Raw genomic sequence first — 13,489 nt, 5'->3', positions numbered from 1 at the left:
GCCCCGCCCCGCCCCGCCCCTCCCGTCCCGTCCCGTCCCGGCGCGGCGCGGCGGCCCCCAGCAGAGGGACCCGGGGAGCGGCCGGGGGTCCCGGCGGCCGGGCCGGGCCGGGCCGCGCCGCCCCTCGGGCGGGGCCGGGATCGGGTTTCACATCCTGCCCCGCTCGCGGGCAGAGCGGGCGGTGCGGCCGAGCGGGCCATGGCGGAGAGGTGAGTGCGGCCGCCGCGCACCTGTTGAGGCGGGCGGGAGGCGCCGCCGCCCCCCCCCCCCACCTCGGGGCCTGCCGGGCCGGCGCGGGGAGCGGGCCGGGGCCGGGAGGCACCCCCGGCCTGCGGGGGGGGCGGGCGGGCGCGGGGCCGGGCGAGCCGCGGGCCCCGGCGGGCAGGTGAGGGGCGGCCGGCGCCGGGCCGGGCCCGGCCCTGTGGCGGCGGCCCGGCCGGGCCGGGCGGGGCCGGGCCGAGCCGAGCCGGGCGGACAACTTGTGCGAGGAGCTGCTCTCCCGCAGCCGCTCCCCGGGCCGCCTCCCTCCCTCCCTCCCTCCCGCCTGCGCTGGCGCGTCTGCGGGGGGAAACTCCCGCGCCCTCCCGCACCCGCTCGGCTCCGCCAGATCGGCTCCCCGCAAGGCCCGGCTCCCGCGGGGGCACGCCGGCCGTTGCCAGGACCGGGCTGTTCGCAGCCTCCGAGCGAGGCGGGTGGCCCCGAATTTCACAGAGCTGAGCTGGCCTGATCCTGACCCAGAGCTCCCCATCCTGCCTGGGCCCTGGGGTTCCGGCAGAGCGGCAGCTGGCAGCATCGCCCTCCCCGGAGAATGTGGCCGGGCTCTGCCGGGTGCCCTGGCACCTCTGAAGACGAGCGGTTAATCAGAAGCGCCCTCTGATTTTGTACCTGTGTCGGACCAGGCTCCGGGGTGGGTTGCACGCGTAGGTTGCTCTCCGTTGCTTAAAAAAACAAACACAATTACAAAATGACAATGTGTTCTGGTCAAGCACAGGAATGGCTGTTGCACTTAAGTTTGCTGGAGTGGGGTGACCAGGAGAGGGTTTGCTCCTCACCTGGTAGCGGGTAGGGAGCCAGGATCACCTGTTGGCAGTGAAAATGGAGGGCCAGGTAGCCGGGCCAGTTTCCCAGGCTGCATCCTGCTTCCGACAGACGCCGGCATATTTTATGGCTCCTCTGAATAACCCCATTCAGGGAGGATTCCTCCTGGTCGCTCTGTGCCTCAGCTCGTCGGCCAGAAGTGGTTGAATTAAGTTTGGCTCTGCTGGGAGGAAGGCACAGAGCCTGGCAGAAGCACTGTCCTCCCCATGGCTGATGCCAGTTGCTGTTGCGCTCTTTTGCCAGCATTTTTTTTTGTCCTAGATGAAAAGCTCGCAAGGATTTAACATTCCTGTGAGCGCGGCTCTCCCCAGGGGCACCAGATTTCAGCTGGCTTCTCACATTCTCTTTGTCTGGGGGAGAGGAGGGAGGGCTGTGCTGGCGTTTTGCCCGGTACCTCGGTGATGGTGCAAGGTGTTTGGAGTAATTTTTTATTTCTCTTGCGTTTTGAAGGTTTTTTTTTTCTTTTTCTTCTGTCTGTTCTGCATCTTTTCCAGCAGAATGCAGTTTGAGTTAGTCTGTAAGAAGGAGCCTCTTGGGAAGGAATTGCAAATCCCCTTGAGAGTGGATGTAGAATACCAGAATTCATCCAGAACAAAATGATTAGCCCAGCAGCACGCTCTTGGTCTGCCAGCAGCAGCAGCTCATAGCGGCTGCTTCTGCCTCCCTGCTTGTGACAGCCAAGAGCACTCGGCGCTCAGGGATCGAGGTTGCAGGTTGCTCACTTCAGGGGATAAACTGGAAAACCTGACAAAGCCATGTAGATTTGGGGCTGTCGTTCCACTAGCCAGTGCAGAGGACTACAGAGCTTCTTGCACTGGATTTCAGCATAATTTTTCCAGTGTATCCCCACTGACTATCTCTTTGGTGCTTTTTGAATTCGGTGTTTGCCGTGTTGATGAGACAGCTCTTTCCTGTCAGTTGGATGGAGGCTATTTGGAGTGATGCTGAGATCACAGTGGTTTATAGGAATGCAGAATTTGAAGCCAGGTTTTTGGTCAGATAGTTCACATGCCTTCTGTATTCACAACAGGTTTGCTTAGCTGAAACAGATGTCTTGGCCTTAGCTGGGAGCACATAAGCTGTAGGGAGATCTAAGTATACTGGCCTGGTGCGTTTTGTAACCAAGAGAACTTTATCATCCTTGTGATGGAAAAGGCTGCTTTCAGCCTGATGGTTGCTGGATCTGCAGCTGAAAACCTCATGAGACTTGCACATTTAATGTGCTAACAAGACACGCAGAATCTGGTTCACTGAACGCTGCCCTGCTTTAGGGGCACAAAAGGCAAATGCCTCCCATTCAACTGATTTACTTGATCTCTAGAAAAATGTCATGTGCTGTGGTGCAAAGATGAGAGGAGGAGAGACTGAGGCTCCTGTAGTGAACTGCCTGATGGGTAAGAAAATCCTGCAGATTTCAATGTGTTTGTGTCTGAGCTTTGAGGCACTTTTTTTTAATCAATCCTGCCATTCTTTTGGGGTTGGCTTCATAGGATTGGGGCAACCGCCTGCTGGCAACCAGGTAAAGTTTTGCAAACCAGGGAACAGTTTTTTCCCGTAGACCCACGGAGGAAGAACTATTATCATCATTGAGGGACTGTGGGAAGGACTGTAAGATCTGAATCAGCTTTAATGGAATCACTTCTGTAATTAAAGATAACGAAGCATAAACTGCTGTAGGATTCTGGCTTTTTGGGCCATGAGGGTGTTTTTTTGGTTTTGTTTTTTTTTCCACCCTGGCAGTGCAGTTTAATAAATATTCATGAACCCTTTCTTTGAAGTCGCAAAAGGATGTGTCATATCTATATTTCTTGATAGGTAAGTGCATTAGTAAGAATACTACTTGGTTGCCATTTTACCTATGGAGAAGAAAGCTTTTCAATTTGGACTTGCCATTTTAGCAGCATGTTTTTGGCTGTTTGAATTAAAGAGCCTCAGGACGTGAGCGGAGGGAGATCTCCCAGCCTGCACCAGAAGTACTGGGGATTGCGGAAGTCTTGTTAGCTGGGTGGGTGGAAGGACTGGGGACGGTACTGAGTGCACTTGTTCAGTGGGAAACCTGCTGGTCTGGCTGGCTGTTTTAATTTGATTAATACAAAATATAAAGGATTCATACGCTTTATGTTCTGATTACGATGAAGACTCTCAATTTTGTTATTGAATCTCAGTACCTTGAGTATGAGTTTGTTGCATATAGTTAATTCAGATTAATTCAGGCTTTAATTTGTCTTTGCCTGAATACTAGTTTCTGTGGTTTTCAGAAGCTTTAATTTAGTAAACTTCCACACTTCATCAGCCTGCCCTGGAGCTGCTGATGGACTCCTTGTGCCTGAACTCAGCCATGGCTTTGCAGCAAAAGGGTCTTCTAGTCTTGGCAGGGCTTCTGAATCTTCTGCTGTTATTCAGCACAGAGTCCCCCACATCCTCTGAACTGGGTCCATGTGCCCTGTTCTGGTTTACCCTCTTCTTAATTGGCTTAGATAAGGCCATGAATAAATGTCCTCTCTGTAGCTAGCTGTGGCTGCAGGACAAGCTTCTGCTCCCAGCAGGTTGTCCTGCTCTCGTCTGCTGGATGAGCCTATTCCTGGATGAGCGTTGTGGTAACTCACTTAGTAAATGAGCTGGGGTGGTGAAGGTCTCTGTTTGCTCTCTGACATCAGTGGAGATAAGTGCAGGTGGGAGAGGTTATCGGCAGCCAGACTTCTGCGACACACTCCTGGTGTCATCCCTGCTCCTCTGAACGTGCTGCTGGAGCTATCGGTGAACTTGGCAGGGCAGTTTCCTTGGGATGAAATGGTTTAGGGGTGAAAGACCGAGTGGCTTTAAGTGAAACCAGGAGCGTGTTTTTGCTCCAGTAGCTCTGCTGGCAGAGGCAGAAGAGGGGTGATAAGTTGTGGAGGACAAGGTAGTCATCTTGTCCGCCATCGCTGCCATATCGTTTTTAAGCTGCTCCCATCAGCAGGCCCAGCATGGCCTGGAGCTAGCTCCTGAGGTGGAGTCGTGCCTTCAGTTACAGTGTTTGACTCTATGCAGATAAAGCCTGGTCCTTGGGAAACACCTTCAGACACATCAGAGTCTTCTGATGGAAACTAATCAGAAGTTCAAAGGAAAGAAGCAGCGTTTCCTCCTTCCCTGTGGTCTCCTTTCCCAGTATTTCCATTCCTGTTGTACTACCCAAATGGCTTTCTCAGTGGATGATGCAATTAGGAGGAGATGCTTGCAAGCTTTCAGCAAATAAATACGTCAGAATTTGAAATGCTCCATTTAGGCTCCATCAACTCTTCCCAGGTGGAGTGCAATTATTTGTGCCTTCTTGTGATGTGTACGCTCGTGTTTCTTTAAAAAGCCCTCTGGGCAGATTTGAATAGCTAATGAAGTGCCTCTTATTTGTAATAAAAATAAATTCCAGAGCAGACACTGGGATTTGGTTTTAGCTGGATTCATAGAGGGTTTCTGAGCTCTGCTGTCATTACTTACACATTTGATGTTAATTCCTGCCTTTGTCAAGGTGCGCAGAAAGGCAGTTCCCTGGTAGGAAAGACGGCTTTAATGATCAAGCAATTTCTTGTACTCTTTGATAACTCAATCATGAGTGTCCACTGAAGCAAGCTGTCTGTCTGATTGTTTTTATGCTCTTCATGGGGAAGAGTAGTCTTCTGCTTTGGGCAATTTCTTAAAGGAGTCAGGTTTTGGAGTGTCAGGAAAGTATTAACTAAAGCAGCAGACGTGAGGTCCATCTGGCTTGTACATCTGGAACGAGACACTGTGGGTCAAGAGAAAATTTTTTTGCACTTGGTCTTTGTCTCATGGGAGAATGGAAAAAAATACCATTATTTGGGATATATTCTCTCATCCTAATTACCATTCCAAGTGTTTGAGGTTACTGATATAAGGAATAAGTGTTTTATATTTCCAGTTGAATATTGACCAGTGAATTCCAGTGGTGTCAACCATCCTCCAGCTACTCTCCCAAGCTTTTTTCTTTGTGTGTTGTCAGCTGCCATTTTTTGGTTATGCAATGCACAGAGCCAAAAGAGGTTTGGGAAGCTTATAATGAGGATGCTGAAGATACAGATTGCTTGTTTGCAACAAAACATGGAGTCCTTTCCATCTCCCATGCTCCCCGGGGGAGCGTTGGTATGGCTTGTGTAGCAGCTCGAGGAGTCAGGGTGTGTCTGGCCTCCTGCAGTTACGTGCTTCAGGCAAAAAGAAGGGACTCGGGTTGGACAATATCAACTTTAGAAAATTCTCCCTGAAAAAAACAAGCTGAAAGACCAAAGCACTGGAGATGCTGAGATTTTTTTTTTTTTTCCCCAGGCTCTTTTGTCTTTTTGGATTTAAAGTCTTGTATGAAATTCCACTGAGGGCTTTATGCTGCACAGTGCTGGGGAACTTCTGAAATAGAGAGATATGAATAAAATTATTCATTGGCATTTTCATCAGCCACCAGAGGCAAATAGAAGGCTGGATCTACATAGAGGATGTATTTTCTTACCCCTCTCGTATTCTTCTTGTGCCCAGCTCCCTGAGCCAAGCTCTCACTGCACTTTGCCTTCCTTGATGGAAACTGCTCTGACGTGGGATGAAATGAAGATGACGGCGAGTGCCCCGTGCTCCCCGGACTTTCTGTGCGTTCCTGTTTCAGCCTGGAGCAGAGCAGTCCTGGGCCCCTCTAAACTGACCTTTTTCTTACTCACAGGGTTTATGATCTACCAAAAACAAACAAGCCAAGCTGGGGGGGTGGGGGTGGGGAACCAAACCTGTGCTGGGCTCACTTGTGTGTGTAACTTGGCAGGTGTGGGACACTGCCAGAAGGCACTTTGCTTTGGCAGATGGGGCTGTTTCCTACCTGGGCAAAGAGGGTTGCTGCTTTCTGGCTGGGAACCTGTTATAGAGGCAGAAAAGACTCAGTGTAGTGGGATTTTGTGTCATCTTAGACATCATGAACTGGTGGCCCAGGGCCAGGTGCACTGTAGCAGGGATAACTTCTTTGTTCTGTAGATCTGGTTTTTCTGTTTGGTTTTGCTTGTGTTTATTTTTTTTTCCCAGAAGAATGACAAGGAGGCTTACTGTCTCCATCACCAGTGACACCAAGAAAAAACCCTGCACAATGCTGCCCGACGAGTTGGGACTAAGCTCAGCAAATCCCCTTTAACCACATGGAGTTCAGCTGTCTTGGGTTTTTTTGACTCTGAGGCAGTGCAATGTCTTGCACGTGGGTTTTCATGTGTAGCAGCAGCCAGGGCTCAGTTTAGGAGAAGAATGAATTGGTGTAAAATATTTTCAGTAACAAAGTGAAGTCAGAGAAAAAGTTATCACAGGAGACTTTTATAGCTGAATAATTAAATACAGACCCAGGGGATGCAATGGGTGAGCAGTGCTGTGTAGTGTTGCCTGGAAAGATGCCCCTCCAGAGGCTGTGGCCAGACCAGGTGGTGGATGTTGGCCGCAGTTTTCGGTGCCTCTCCACTGGCTGCCGGGCCCTTGGGGTGGCTGGCTCGGTTTTACTGTTGGGACGCCGACTTGCTCCAGCCAACTGGTCCTGGCCACCCCAGCTGCTCCAGTGCCTGGTCCTCACCCCCCTGCTAATCTGCTTGCTCAGTCATGCTCCCCACACAGCCTTATCTACTCTGGGCTTGTCCCCCATGTGCTTTTGGTGCTGTGTGGGAAATAGCAAGTGCAGGGTTGTTTCCAGAGATGGGGTAAGCTGCGGGTGGTCACACACTGTAATCCAGGCTCTGAGTCTCCCTTATATGCATTTAAACAGTAACTCAAGGTCCAGCTGTTAGTTTCAACACATTCAGTTTGTCGTAAAACTGTAAATGCTATATTTGGTCCTCTTCTGGTCCAGTGACCGTTTTCTCCTCATGTATATTGTAGTTCTTTGATAGTCCTTTGATAGCCACAAATATCCAGCTGTGTATCAGCCGCGCTGTCTAGCTCTTCTTTGCTCCCTAGCTATAGTAATTAGGTTTGGGATTTTTTTGTTAGGCCTTCCAAGCATTGCTCTAAGCTATGGTGAGAGGAGAAGCTCCAAGTGTTTTACGAATTCTTGGTGATGAATCAACATCAAGTGAAGCAAAGAGAGATGGCAAAAGGGCTGTGAGCTGAGGTGCAGAGCCTGGAGTACGGCCGGCATGGGAAGCGCTTAATGTATGCCTAGGGCCAAATGCTAAGCACGTTGTAGTATGGAGGTACATTTTCGCAGTAATTTATACCATCATAATACGATGGATAGTTTGGCTGGGATACGGCTGAATTGCATTTAGCCAGTATAGTAAAATGAGTGTGAAGCAAGTAGTGTTGGGGCTTGGGTCGGTGCTGTCCTTGGGCTCGCGCCTGCAGTCCTGCATTAGAGCACAAATGGCAGAAGAGTTGCAGTTTTGGCTTGTAAACTCCTTAGAAAGCTTGCCCCTGAAATAAGCTACTTCAATTTTCATGAAATTAGTTTTGAAATCACTGAAAATGAGGGTGAAAAGCAAGTGTCGTGGTCCTTTCTGTACTGTGGGCTTAGAAGCTGCTGAGGAAATGCCTGGTGAGTAGCTGGTGGTCTGACAACTCAGCCTAAATTCACTAAAGCTGTAATTTGAAATTAGTCTAAAACATGGGTTTGAGGTTCTGGAGACTGAAGGCTTTTCCAAAGCAGAAGTCTGTTTTGGCGTGGCAATAAGCATAAAAGATAAGACAGACGGTGATGGTCTTCTGGGGGTGAAGCTGTACACTGTCACCCTTGTTTCTCCTGGCCCTGGGTCCCGTCACCAGAATGGCTGAGTTCACTAAAGCAAGAGGAACCTGGCTATTTTTTAGGTAGCAAGCTGAATTAGCTCCATGTGAGATTTGAGGAGCTCCAGTGTCCTTGTGTGATGAGTGCTGGGGATGCACTGTGGGGAAAGAGCATGAGGGGAGGACGCAGAGGGGACTCCCTCCTTCCAGCAGCAGCAAGTCATTGGATCTGCTCTGCTTTCAGTGTACCATGACGTTATCATCCAGTTCCCTCTCCCGTGGTCCGTTGGGCCAGCTTTGGACACCATGCTGCAGGGGTGACTTTGAGTACATTGTTGAGACTTCGGCACTGAATTCCAAAACCCTTGTTTGGGTTGCTTTTGTTGTTGAAACAAGGAGGGCTGGATGAGTCTGGCAAAGGGGGAGATGTTGGTGATTTCAGCCTCTCTGGCTCCCCATAACTCTTCCCCAGCAAGGTGGTCTCTCGGGGTGTGATGGCAGAGTCCCCCATCGGCCACCCAGCACTGCCTCTAATGGCTGAGCACTTGTGTGCTTAAACTTTATTTGGTCTTGGAGGGATGAAATCACTTGCTTTTGTCTCTGTTTGGATAAGGAAAGCTGCTGCTGAGCTGTGAGAGCTATCTGCGTGTGTGTGTGGAGAAGTTTTTTGGTAATACAGCGTGTTCAGTGCAAGGTGTGCTTGCTGTGGGGCTAGAGGGAAACTTCATCTTGGGCTACTTTCTCTGTCCACCCCGCTGCCTCTGGAGCATGAAGAAAAACTGCAGGTGGAAAAGGGTGGACAGCGCAGTGATCACCAAATAGCTCAGTGAAACAGCCCAGAGCTCAGCTTGAAATGTAAAAACCTGCAACTTCCAGTGATTGATGTACTCGTTCCTGCCTGGCCTGGATGGCTGGGGCAGTGAGATGTGCTCGGGGTGTATTGATTTTCGGCTGCATCCTGCACCGGAGGCTTTTTGGGGAAGAGCACAGTTTCCTATTTGAGAGTGTCTCCTGATACCACGTACATCTTGTACCCTGGGTGCTGAAATAAAATAGCCCCTGCAGCTGGCTGTGGTGGCTTCGTTACTGCGGTCCTTGCAGTGCTTGCGGTGCCTGCCCAAAGTGGAGTTCAGCCCCCAGGAACGGCACACTGTGGGCCCTTGGCACGGGTAGGGGAGAGCATGCGTATGATTCCTGTTAACCTTGCTCAAACCTCTACTATTTGCAGCAGTAGCCGTTTCTTCAAGTGAATGTGTGGGGAGGGTCAGAGAACAGACAAATTCCTCATGGGGCTGCCTGTGGTGCTGCTTTCTTGCATTCTGCATCCCAGCTGGACCTGGGTTAAACCCGGAGTTTCTGTGGACTGCAGAGAGGATTTGAGGGGCTTTACATGAATTAACAGTATTCCCCTGAAGTTACCATTTTGGGGCAGTTACCTGTGGTAGGAACTTGTGCTGCTTTGCCTGTAGGTCTATAGCTGTAAACCATCCTAATGGTGCGGCTGTTTCTCCTGGGAAAGGCAAATGACATCTGTGAGCATAAACTAATGGTGAGATGTGTCTTGCACTAGAGCTTGGGCTGCTCTGTTGGTACTCGTGGAAGTGCAGCCTTTCTTTAGGACAGGCGGTACATGGGCCCATGGACAAAGAGCAACGTCAGTGCGGCTGGCTGTGAAAATTGGGTGCTGCTGGGGTTCAGCCCACCCCTTTCCGGGGTGCAGTCCTGTCGTGGCAGAGCTTTCTGTGCTGCTGAAGATGACGAAGAGTTATCAGGCTTCATCTCTTTCAACTTCACACCTGCTAAGCTGTGACAGAAGATGTCAAGAAGAGTAATGAACAGCTGGGAGATGCAAACCCTCATTTTTCTTGTGCTTCAGGCAAAAATGGATTGGTGAATTTTTTTATTTTTTAAATTAAAACCTGTTGTTGACTAAACCTGTTTTGCAGTTTGTTAGCAATTGGGCCCTGCTTCTTGTCTCTGGAAGGACCTTGGCAGGAACCATGCGGGCCTTGACCTTGACTGCAGCTCTGTGCACTCAGCAGTGCCAAAAACAAGGGAGAAGGTCCAGGCTGTGGCTGCTCCCTGGAAGGGAGACGCTGCCACAGGGCGCTGCTCTCCTGGGATCTTGGCTGCCCTTTGATGTGGTCCTGTATTCCCCCAGGAAGGAGGAGCCTTGACCACTCTGCCTGTCATCTGGTGGGTGCCTCAGGAGGTGCTTTGGTCACGTAACGTGTTTCCAGCTGGAAACACATCTCAGTTTGGGCATCTGGAAACTGGGAATATGCAGTTACCTGTGAAAACTCAGTACGTATGTGCCCAGGAATAGTCATAATAACTCCGAGCCTGTGGTTATGATGGGCTTTTTATGACTGGCAGCATTAATAAAATTAATGAGACTTATGTCTGCCCTGCTGTAGAGCTGGCATTTACTCCTGAGCCTGCTAAAAAGGGGCTGTCTGTTGTTGCAGTTGTGTAAGAGCCCTGATATTTGTCTGCCTTGTACGGCTCTGTCCCTCTGCTAAAGAGTAGCTGATAGGACCAGAGATGGTATGGAAGTTATTTGGTGATGACATTGGCAGCTCAGAAGGAATGGATACCTCCACCAAGAAAAGATCGGTCTCCCCCCCCGCCTTCTTTCTCTCTCCTTTTTCCCTCCCTTCTTTCTCTCTCTTAAAGAAGGAAAACAAAAGGAAATGTGCAGGGGAAAGAAGGCTGGTGGAGTGAAAAGGATGTTGGTCAAAAAGGGGAAGCTGTAACCATACAAGAAGACCAAAAAAAGTATATATTTCAGCAGATTACATGTAAAATCAAAGTAAGGCAGGCCAGAATAAGATTTTTGAAGAGTGAATTTGCCAAATATGATTAATTTTCAAATGCATCAGAAACCTTTTGGACACAGGCAGCAGAAGAGATCAAGGTGTGAGAGGCACAGAAGATAAAGCCATCACAGAAAAATCTAAACCATTTTTTGGCCGTCTTGACTCCTGTGGAGGAGCTTTGTAGCTTTGCAAACTACAAGCTTGCTACAAAAGAGCTGTCTGAGAAGTTGTCTCGCATTGAATGTCAGTAGAAATGGCTTTAGAACAAACAGAGGAACTGATAAGAAACTGTAAGGAACAGATGGTGTTTACTCAAGAGTGCCGTAGGATCTTAAATCTGAAATTGCTGAGATACTTATGTGTGTATCCTGTTGCTTAAGTGCCCTTGGTATCGCAGAAACTGATAGTGGCAAATGCGATGGCATTTTTTTAAAAGAGGGGGATCTTGGGGAAATCAGGGAGGTACACATCAGGTGGCTCAATATCTGTGCCAGGTGCACTGCTAGGGAAGGGCTGTAGAAGGGATCCTGGGGACCACAGGCTGGTGGCTCTGACCTCCATGCCTGGGCCTCTGCAATGAAGAACAAGATCTCTGAAGGCATGGCCAAGCACGGCTTCTTGGAAAAGAATTAACGGCTAATGTAAAGGCAAGCTCTGCCTCACAGACCTGCTGGAGCTTGGTCAGCACGTGGGTGGCAGGACCAATAGACTTCATGCATCTGGGTTTTCAAACAGCCTTTGACAAGGTTCTCCACCAAAGGCTTTTAAGAAACTATGTCACTGTGGGCATGGAGGAAAAGTCTTGTTATGCTTTCCCAGCTCTCGGTCCATAGGATGCAAAGGGTAGGGCTTAATAGTAGTTTTTCAGCAAGGGTAAGAGTCAGCACTGAGGCCCCAGAAACTGGTCCTGGGACTGGTTTTCATCCTATGGGTGACCTCAGGCATGGAGGGGTGCAGTGAAATCCCCAGGTTTGCAGAGGATCCTCAATTCCTTCAGGTGGTTGGATACCTCACTGAAGGTGAGGAAATCCAGAAGGACCTCACAGAACTGAGCAAGTGGACAAATAAGTGGCAGATGAACTTCGGTGTAGGAAAATGTGGGGTACCTGTAGGGGAAAATTATCTATACTGGGCCTGTATGATGCTGAACCTGGAGCTGGTGGTTACAGCTCAGGAAGGAGCTTGGAGTCATCATCGGCAGTTCTCTGAAATCATCAGCTCAGTGTGCAATGTTAGCCAAAAAAGCCAGTAAATTCTGGTCACCATCAGCAAAGGAGATAATAAGAAAGCAGAGGGCAACATTTTAACCCTCTATAACACCTTGGTGCATATCTTGGGAGCTGCATGCAGTTCTGGTTTCTGCATCTTGAGAAGGACAGTGATGTTGGAGAGGCTGCAGAGAAGACAATTGACTGAGGGACAGAGCAGCTGCCTTATGAGGAGAGAGAAAAAAATTTGTGACTCCTTGGTTTGGAATAGAAGTCTGGCGTAGCATACAATCAAGGTATACAAAATCATGAAGGCACTGATTAAGTTGAATTTTATCTACCAAGTCTTGTGGCACTAGAACCAGGGGCACCTGATGAAACCTATAGGAGATTGGTTTAAAGCAGGTAGAAGGAAGTACTTTTATTTTACACAATGTGTGATGAACTTCTGAATTCATTGTCCTGGGGGGGTGTGGATGCAAAAGGCATCAGCAGGTTCAAAAAGCATTTGGGTAAACTTACAGGCAGCCAGTCTGAAACAGATACTAAGAAGAACAGCCAGGGATGTGCCTTTAGCATCCATAATACAAGTGTGGGTTCTAGGGGAATAAGGAAGAAGATGGAGAGAGGGTATGATCAGGCTCACGTGCTCTGCCTCACAAACCTCTCCTCTTGTCCCGGCTGTAGACAGGATGGAGGGGCAGTTGGTTTCACCCAAGATGTGTATCTTACGTTCTTGAAAGTTTCCAGAAACCAACATGAAGTAGGAATGTAGAGAGATATGACATGTTGCGGAAGAGCCAGCATGGCTTTCGTAGACCAAAACTGAGCCACATGACTCCATCGGTACTTGGAAGGTGTTTGCGAGCACATGGCAGGGGTGATCCAGTGGAGTGGTCTGGTGGACCCCTCTGAAATGGGGTATCCAAGAAAAGTCCACCATGGGATGCATGGGTGAATAAATGGTTAAAAGATAGGCTATGAAGATGAGGAGTAGACTGTCAGACTTCACCGTGGAAGGAAGTCCCTTGGGGAGCTAGGCTGGATCTCTGCCGCTCACAGCGTTTATATATGACCTAGAAAAGGGGATGAAAGCGATGGCTGGGGAAGAGTGTGCTGCAGTCCACGTGTGCAGTGATGGACTCTGAGCAAATGAGGTAAGAAATCGTGAGCACTGAAATTCAGGAATGAGGTCGGGGGTAACGGGTGTTTCTGCGGAAGTATCGGCTGGCGTTCAGCGGTGCTGCAGGAAGGGAAGAGGAGGCTGTAAACAGCAAAGAGGGGAGCAGAGGACAGAATGAAAAAGTCATGACACCGCTCTGGTCTGCTGTCACGTTGAATATTACGTGAGTGTCAGGTCATCCCATCTCGGAAAAGTCCTTGCTTCTAGCAGCTGGAAGTAGAATAAGTGCCTCTGGTTTTTTGCTCCTTTTTTTTGTTTTTGTTTTTTTATCAGTGGCAAATACTATGTACTGGAGGCAGATGAGGACTGTCTAGGTGGACATCAAATATAAAGGGAAGTTGAATGTGGTCCAGATCTTTGCCCCAATCCATCGTCTATGCAGTAAAAGAAGGACAGAGAGCACTGCCCGCTTTGACATCTTTCTGAATTTGCCCCTCTTTTGCTGCCTTCCTTGCCACTGC

The 13,489-nt window shown here is 49.4% G+C and overlaps 1 protein-coding gene across 1 annotated transcript in view; it reads left to right on the top strand.

The window, feature by feature from the left end:
• Positions 1-114: 114 nt before the first annotated feature.
• Positions 115-13,489, top strand: part of LOC143166852 (rho GTPase-activating protein 39-like) — a 55,961-nt gene continuing 42,586 nt past the window's right edge. The window contains exon 1 of the mRNA XM_076351650.1: positions 115-209. Coding sequence (XP_076207765.1) covers positions 199-209 — 11 coding nt within the window. The 5' untranslated portion in view covers positions 115-198. The remainder of the gene's footprint in view (positions 210-13,489) is intronic.

The sequence above is a fragment of the Aptenodytes patagonicus genome, chromosome 14 (genome assembly GCF_965638725.1).
Source record: "Aptenodytes patagonicus chromosome 14, bAptPat1.pri.cur, whole genome shotgun sequence".
Classification (NCBI taxonomy): Eukaryota; Metazoa; Chordata; class Aves; order Sphenisciformes; family Spheniscidae; genus Aptenodytes; species Aptenodytes patagonicus.
This window is presented reverse-complemented; position numbering and strand designations above follow the sequence as displayed.